Consider the following 9282-nt stretch of genomic DNA (forward strand, 5'->3'; position numbering starts at 1 on the left):
CTGATGTGAGTAATTGGCACGGCTGCAGGTGAAATTGTATTTGTAGAATTTCTTATTGTATTTAACAAAGAACATTTCATAGCGTGTCATTATATTCATACTTCTAATTAAAGGGGTGGTTCACCTTTTAGTATGTTATAGAATGGCCAATTCTAAGCAGCTTTTCAATTGGTCATAACGATTTCTTTTTTTATAGTTTTTTAATTATTTGAAAGAGTCTTTCCATTTTTCAAATAGGGGTCACTGACCCCATCTAAAACAAATGCTCTCTATGGCTACAAATGTATTGTTATTTTTATTACTTTTATTCAGACCTCTCCTATTCATATTCCAGTCTCTCATCAAACTCAATGCATGGTTGCTAGGGTAATCTGGACCCTAGCAACCAGATGGCGGAAATTGCAAACTGGAGAGCTGCTGAATAAAAAGCTAAATAACTCAAAAAGCACAAATAATAAAAAATAAAAAAAACAAGTGCATATTGTCTCTACATCATACTAACAGTTCATTTATAGGTGAACAACCTTTTTGTGTCCGTGATTATTCCTAATTATCTTCTGGGAGGCCAGAAGGAAAAGGCCCCACTAATGATTCCTGGGGATAAAATATAAAAATCATCTGAATAAAGTAGGGATGCACCGAATGCACTATTTGGATTCCGGCAAATTTCCCGAATCCTTTATGAAAGATTCGGCCGAATACCCAACCGTTATCTGAATCCTTATTTGCATATGCAAATTTGGGCCGGGAAGGAAAAAGAGAAAAAAAATAGTTTACTTACTTATTTTTGTGATGAAAAGTCACGTGAAATCCCGCCTTTCCCACAATTTGCATATGCAAATTAGCATTCGATTTCGGTTTGGCAGAATCCGAATCCTGCTAAAAAAAAACGGCAGAATCCTGGCCGAATCCTGGATTCGGTGCATCCCTAGAATAAAGAGAATTGTTGTGCAATAAAGAGAGAATATGAAAAGAAAAAAGCACTGGGACATTTTCCAGGCCAAACACTTTTCTTTCCATATGACAGTTTGTGTTCCAAGCATTTCTGTACTGTTCCCCTTTATATATGACCCTGGGGGGCCTTGGCTCACTGCAGAAACTGCTCCGACTGAACCTGTAACACATGTGTCCTACTGTTTGTGACTGTGACCCCTATAATATAATATAATCCCTGCCATAAAGCAAGACTGGGCTGCTGTTCTGAGCCAGAAGCAGATACAGTCACAGAAAGAATTGGCAAGCCCCACCTGCTTATTTAGTTTAATTTCATAGTATCAACACTTACAACTAAATCTTATTGGTGGTTGTTGCTACCCCAGCCCTAATTCACCCCAATAACTGGCAGCCTGGACTCCCCCCTAGTGCTGTGGGTGTCAGACTGTTTCTGTTCAATTCCCACTTGAAAGGTCTCTTTCCCTCTTTGAAGGACTTGGTTTTGCTCATGAAATGGCTACAGAAACTATTGGTGTTTAGTAATTCAGTTATAGTTCAAAGAATATGTAGGGTAGCAAACACATATTCACCCCCAAATCTCAACCCTTACTGACCTTCAAGTTGGACTTTCAGGTGTATTTGATAATTCTCCCTAATTCACCCCCTAACTGGTCATCAGGCTGAGCCCTCCCTGCTACTGGGAACCAGTGCCCTAGTGGGGTGCATCCATGGTCAGAACATTTATTGATGCCCATTGGCACCCCAGAACTAATGCACCCGTACTACTGCCTGCACCACTATATACAAACACTATATTTTTTAGGGATGCACTGAATCCAGGATGCGGTTCGGGATTCGTCCACGATTCGGCCTTTTTCAGCGGGATTCAGATTCGGGCGAATACTTGTGCCCAGCCGAACCGAATCCTAATTTGCATATGCAAATTAGGGGCAGGGAGGTAAATTGTGTGACTTTTTGTCACAAAACAAGGAAGTAAAAATGTTTTCCCCTTCCCACCCCTAATTTGCATATGCAAATTAGGAGTCGGTTCGGTTTTCTGCTGAATCTTTTGCGAAGGATTCGGGGGCTCGGCCGAATCCAAAATAGTGGATTCGGTGCATCCCTAATATTTTTCACCCGTATCGTTACATCCCACAACTATTGGGCACCTGCATCTCATACCTCCCAATATTTTAAAAATAGAATGAGGGACAAAAATATTTCTCGCACGTAGCAAGTCAAAAATCTTTTGACCACGTCCATTTTTGTAGTCACACGCCCTAATTACCATGTCCATTCTATAAAATTTGTCAGATTATGAAAGTTTGGACACATTTCTGTGTGTTATTACAGTTTCGCTAATGAAGGTGAATTGGCCTTTAAGCTGTGAGTCTAAGTTCTCCCAAGAGACCTGCTTATCTTAAATTGTTACAATAGTTTCTTTGCTTTTCTTAAATAGTTACAATTGTTTCTTTGCTTCACTTAAATTGTAACAAAAGTATCTAAGTGCACCTGGCTTTGTATCTTTTTCTGGCTGTTCAACCCAGGACTGCGAATTGAGCTGTCAAAATCGGGACTGTCTCGCAAAACATGGGACAGTTGGGAGGTCTGCATTTACAGTGGATTCTTGGGTCGAATTACGGCATTGTGGGTAAAAAAAACCATGTCCGTTTGCATTTACATATTGCACGTATATTTGTAATGAGTCTGATTTTTGGAGAACATGCTGCACTTATGACATTTTCAACAGTTCAAAGTTTTTTTCCAAAAGTCAAAATTTTAAAAATTAATGGAACAATCCAACTTTCATTGCAACTACATTTTTTTTCACTAGCTTTTCAGATTCAAGCTTTTCCATCAATACGCTATTTATACAGTAAAAAAAAAACTATATTATGAAAAAAAACTTGAATCCAGAAATGTATAAATCATTCCTTCTCGAATGTGGGAAATAAAGTCATCAAAAGCCTAGCTGAATCCTCCTGTGAAATTCCTTAAAATGAGGCTGGAAAGAACCAAAATGGCGTTAAATGAAATTTTCTGAAAAACATTCGATTTTAATAAATATAAACAAAATTAATCAAAAAGTAACAAACCATTTATGAAAATATCATAACCTCTAGATACAATGAGATCATAAAATCATTGAATTGTGTGTTTGATTAGACAGCAGACTAAGGGGGTTATTTACTAAACTCTGAAGGCAAAAATCACGAAAAATCTATTAAACCCCAAAGATGGAAAAGTAAGAATTAGAAAATCCGGCATCTCAGACCTGTCGAGTCAATGGGAGAAGCCCCAATGATTTTTTGATGTGCGCTGGGTTTCGGCAATACCCCAAAGTTTTCTAAAAAAAAAAAATCTGCGTTTTTGAAAAAATCATGAAAATCGGATGAAAAATCTGAAAAAAACTTGAAAATCTGATTCTTACCCGCAAAGAAAATTGTCAGAAAAATTTAATAATAAATAAGCGTAAAAAAACCCACGCGGATTTCATCAGAGTTTGTAGCAGAAAATATTGAGATAAATTCGGACTTTGATAAATAACCCCCTAATTATGTTTTGGGGACCAGGAGCACAGGGAACCCCAAATTGTTGGGGGTTCTACACTGATATATGTCTGATGATATATTCTAATGATTCCATGAAACCCCCACTTTTATTTCAATCAAATACAAATTTCCTATAACTTGAAATAGATTTATTTCTTGAAATTCACAACTTCATTTTTCAACAAATAGGAGCAAAATTGCAGCTAAATCCTAATCTGAGTTTTTCCAATCTCAATTTATGTAAATGTATCAATCAAAAATTTGAATGAAAAAAAAAAGGCCATTAAGACCTGGCAAGCTTCTAGAGACGTCGATAGGAAGTGTATTTTCAGCATTTTTTAGCAAGTTTAAAATAATCACCTTCTTCAGACTCATTAAAGATTCGGATTCGGCTAAATCCTTCTGCCCGGCCTAACCAAATCTGAATCCTAATTTGCATATGCAAATTAGGGGCGGGAGGGAAATCGCAAGACTTTTTGTCACAAAAAAAAAAAAGTTCCCCCCTTCCCACTCCTAATTTGCATATGCAAATTCAGATTTGGTATTTGGCTGAATCTTTCGCAAAGGATTCGGGGGTTTGGCTGAATCCATAATAGTGGATTTGTTGCATCCCTAATTCTGATTTGCAATTGGTTTTAATTTTTTATTATTTGTGGTTTTTGAGTTATTTAGCTTTTTATTCAGCAGCTCTCCAGTTTGTCATTTCAGCCATCTGGTTGCTAGGGTCCAAATTCCCCTAGCAACCATGCACTGATTTGAATAATAGACTGGAATATGAATAGGAGAAGCCTGAATAGAAAGATGAGGAATACAAAGTAGCAATAACAATACATTTGTAGCCTTACAGAGCGTTTGTTTTTTAAAAAAGCTGGAAAGAGTCAGAAGCAAAAGGCAAATCATTTAAAACTAATAAAAATAATTAATGAAGATGAAGTTGTTTGTAATTGGCCATTTTACAGCATAATAAAATTTAACTGAAAGGTGAACCACCCCTTTAATTCTTATTGGAAACAAAACAATCCTATTTGGTTTATATAGGGGCAGATTTATCAAGGGTCGAATTTGAATAACTTCGAAATTTGATTTAAAAAAGAAAGTCCATTTTCGATCGAATTCTAATCGTACAAAAGTTTCAAAGTCCACCAATTGACTCCAAATAGGTTCTAGGAGGTCCCCTTAGGCTCAAACAGCAATTTGGCAGGTTTTAGATGGCAAATGAGTACATGATAAATTTCAAAATTTGAATTTTCAAAAAAAAATTTTACATTGGACTATTAAACAAAAATTAGCTCTATATTCAAATTTTTAAAATTCAAATGTGCCCTTAAATGTTTAAATGATTTTTTAGTATCCTTAAGTATAGTGATGTAATTTACGTAAGACCCCAGGTCCCGAGCATTGTGGATAACAGGTCCCATATCTGTATTTTATGGTGATTATTGCAGTTTTACACTACTGAGTTTTTCAGGCTCAAGATTTGCTAAAGACTGAGAAAAGAACTTAATCGGGTTGAGATTTTTTGATATTAGAAAAAAAAAACTATTCTAAAATTCTAAAATGAGTAAATTGGTCTCCCCATGTTGCCATGTTGGTTTTGTTTGTTTCTTTTTCCTACATTACGGCCTCTGGTCTCCCAGTAATTTGCTGCAAATGTCCCTTTTTACGTAAATAAGTGTTAAATAAATGAGCTCATTCTTATTTAAAGCAGCGGGTGCAACTTGCTCGCGTCGGTTAATCCAGGACACTGCGGAAAACAATGAGCCTGATATTTCTGAACAACATTTCCAGCCCTCCGCCGTGTGCCTTATACCTCCATCCATTGTGTCTTTATTGACCACATTAACTACTACATATGCATAAGAAATAAACGGGGGCATTTCATCAGGATTAGCCTAATAGCATTAAGAGATTATTTTTTCTCCCCCCCCTTAATTTCCCCTTTAAAAAAAAAAACATTAAAATGAGATTACTTCCTACTTGACTGATTTCATAGAATTCTGGGCGAGTTTTTCTGAAATGAAGAGGAATGAAATAAGTTGATGATTTCATACGTTGGTGGTTTTCCATAAAAGAGGAGTTAGTCGGCGGTTCTTAACTTCTTTAGAGAAAGTAGATATTCTGGTCGGGGGAGATAAGAGTCTGTCCCACTCCATCGCTCCCCTAGTGTCCCCATTAGCTGCTAATTACACACCAAACAAATAAACAATTAACTCTCCTTGCCTCTCCGTGGGGGAGGCTTCATTGAGATGCTAAAACTTTCTAATGAAAGATTTTAATTAATGAGGTTGTAAATCCAACCCCCTTGTCAACACAACAAGGCCGGAGCAGCTCCACGGCTTGGATTGCAGCTCTATAAAAGCCAAGCAGAAGCCTAGAGAAGGACAAAGTCTCAGTTGAGTCTCACCAGCCTCACCATGTCTCCTGCTCTTCAGAAAGGATCCAGTCTGATGGAAAACAGATCTCCACCATCTTCATTTTCCATCGAACATATTTTAGGATTAGACAAGAAGACGGATGTGGCTTCATCAGCCATTATTAAGCACTACCGGCCATGGATTGAGTGCAGCAGCAAGGGTAGGTGGTGTCTTCTTCAGCTCATCCTGGAGCTCCGTTTTATAGTCCTTCACTAAACCATATGCAACATTTGCTAAAATATAGACAACCTAACTGTATTCCAGCCCTAATAGAGTCATCAAATAAAGAACTGGGATTTCCATTGACTTTCCAGAACCAAAATAGGAAAATCCCCATCCCCCTTTATTTCCCCTTGGTGATAGAAATTATTTTTATTTGAGATATTCCAATTCCCAAACCGAAACGGAGCATTTATTTCTGCATGTCTTGACTTATTGTGTTTCTCCTTCCACATAGGAGTAGTCGATGGCACCTTTTGGCAAATCCCGGTGATCGCTTGTGATCTCCCCATACAAGTTCACGCCGTGCACCGATCCGAGGAAGAGGAGACTAAGATCAGACTGGAGAAGTGTTTCGGAGATGAGGACAGACTGACCTATAAGAGAGAACTGAGCTGGTATAGGGGGCGCCGACCACGAACAGCTTTCACTAGGAGCCAGGTAAAAATCAGTTTAATTTCTAATTACCAAAAAAATATATATTTGCTTACATTATGTGTAATGGTAGTTAACATTTTTTTAGACTTTCAGAAATTTTAAGTATATCTGAAACTTATTTTGTTTTTTAAAAGTTACATTTTATATATATTTATTCTTATTTATTTTTAAATATGAAATATCTGTACAAAACAGATTGAAAGCTCTTATGGCGAGGGTTTATATGTTGTATAAATGATTCCAGGTATTTGCTACAAAAATGCTAAGCCATATAATTAATGTATAACTATTATTCTGAGTCTATAAATCATGAACTTTTCTGTACAAAAATCGTGCAATAAGCACCTGGCCCAAAAACGTATAGTCTGAATTTCTTGGGACGGGTCCTGCAGAGACAAGACCTAAGTGTGGATGAATGTCACGGCACACAAAAGCTATTTCATTGCCCAAGAAAGAGTCAGAAAAGTCTTAGTGAGGCGCCAAATGTAATGTTACTGGAACAGATACAGGGAGTTCTGAGAGAGTGTTGGACATTATATTATATACTGATCCAAAGGGATTGTTTTTCAGTAGAGTAGAACACAGAGGGACTTGGCACAGTTGGCCTCCCATATAAATGTATCTGTTTTTCTGTCTTCTTTTAGATTGAAATATTGGAGAATGTGTTCCGAGTGAATTCCTATCCAGGTATTGATGTCAGAGAGGAGCTGGCCAGCAAATTAGCTCTGGATGAGGACAGGATCCAGGTAGGGGCTGCTCTTACTTGGAACTGACACAATGATCTATCATCTATATCTATCTATCTATCTATCTATCTATCTATCTATCTATCTATCTATCTTTCTCTCTGTCTATCTATCTATCTATCTATCTATCTATCTATCTATCTATCTATCTATCTATCTATCTCTCTATCTATCTATCTATCTATCATCATCTATATATCTATCCATCTATCATCTATCTATTTATCATCTATCTTTTTATCCATCATCTATATATCTATATATCCATTCATCATCTATCAATCTCTCATCTATCTATCCACCCATCATCTATCTATATATCTATCTATCCATCCATCATCTATCTCTCATCTATCTATTTATCCATCATCTATATATCTTTATATATTCAGCCATCATCTATCCATCTTTCTGTATATCTATCTATCTATCAACCCATTGTCTATCTATCTATCCACCCATCGACTATATATCCATCCATCCATCATTCATCTGTTTATTTATCTATCCATCTATTATCTATCTGTCTGTGTATCTATCCATCCATCGTCTATCTATCTATCTATCTATCTATCTATCTATCTATCTATCTATCTATCTATCTATGTATGTATGTATGTATGTATCTATCTATCTATCTATCTATCTATCTATCTATCTATCTAACTATCTATCTGTATATCTATCTATCTATCTATCTCTCTCTCTCTCTCTCTCTCTCTCTCTCTCTCTCTCTCTCTCTCTCTCTCTCTCTCTATCTATCTATCTATCCATCCATTATCTATCTATCTATCTGTCTGTCAGTCTGTCTGTCTGTCTGTCTGTCTGTCTGTCTATCTATCTATCTATCTATCTATCTATCTATCTATCTATCTGTCTGTCTGTCAATCTATCTATCTCTCTATCTATCATCTATCTATCTATGTATCTATGTATCTATCTATCTATCTATCTATCTGTCTATCTATCTATCTATCTATCTATCTATCTATCTATCTATCTATCTATCTATCTATCTATCTATCTGTATATCTATCTCTCTCTCTCTCTCTCTCTCTCTCTCTCTCTCTCTATATCTATCATCCATCTATCTATCTATCTATCTATCTATCTATCATCTATCTCTCTCTCTCTCTCTCTCTCTCTCTCTCTCTCTCTCTCTCTCTCTCTCTCTCTCTCTATCTATCTATCCATTCATCTATTTGTCCAACCACCCATCTCTCTCGCTATCATTATCATCTTCTTCTTTTTTTTCTTTCTCTAAAGATTTTCATTTCATTTTTTTTTTTTTTTTACAGATCTGGTTTCAAAATCGCCGTGCAAAACTCAAAAGGTCTCACCGGGAATCCCAGTTCCTGATAGTTAAAGACTCGCTATCATCAAAGATACAGGAATGAGGATCTCCATGTCTCTTTGCTGTGATATTATTATATAAAAGCAATGGGAATATATAAAGTGACCGGTCGCTGTTTGGCAGCTGCGCTCCTGATAGAGCCTTGGACCTCTGTGGTTTCCACTCTCTATTTTATTCTGTGTATTTGTCTAAGATATGTAAATATTTGCTTGTGTAATATAACTGTGAAACAATGATGCACTTTCTGTAAATAGCCTGTTTTTATCAACAATAATAAATATTTTGAACTATCTATTTTCATTATCTATGTATTGGATATTATAAATATCCCAATTGTCTATGATAGTGGGTATAAGGCTTTATTATCTCAATCCCCCTTGGATGCGTTGGTCAGGGCCCCTTAGCTCATACCAAGGTTATAGGTACAAACCCGGACTGGCAATCTGGGGACAAATGCCACAAGGGCTGCTGTAAGATACAATAGACAATCACTATTGATTGGGCTGGTGGGGGCTGTTTGGGCCTTTGTGTAGTAGAAATGCCAGGGTCTAATTTGAATCCCAGTACAGGCCTGTACAGATTTATAGAAACATTGGGGTAACAGTCACCCTGCTATAGTTCCAGGG

General features: G+C 36.7%; 1 protein-coding gene across 1 annotated transcript; it reads left to right on the forward strand.

The window, feature by feature from the left end:
* The first annotated feature begins 5865 nt into the window (after positions 1-5865).
* On the forward strand, positions 5866-8948 carry hesx1.L (HESX homeobox 1 L homeolog). Its single transcript, NM_001162570.1, is given in 4 exon segments — positions 5866-6059; positions 6357-6559; positions 7201-7302; positions 8601-8948. Coding segments are annotated over 4 exon segments (564 nt in total). The 5' UTR covers positions 5866-5899; the 3' UTR covers positions 8700-8948.
* The last annotated feature ends 334 nt before the right edge of the window (positions 8949-9282 follow it).

The sequence above is a fragment of the Xenopus laevis genome, chromosome 4L, assembly GCF_017654675.1.
Source record: "Xenopus laevis strain J_2021 chromosome 4L, Xenopus_laevis_v10.1, whole genome shotgun sequence".
NCBI classification, from domain to species: domain Eukaryota; kingdom Metazoa; phylum Chordata; class Amphibia; order Anura; family Pipidae; genus Xenopus; species Xenopus laevis.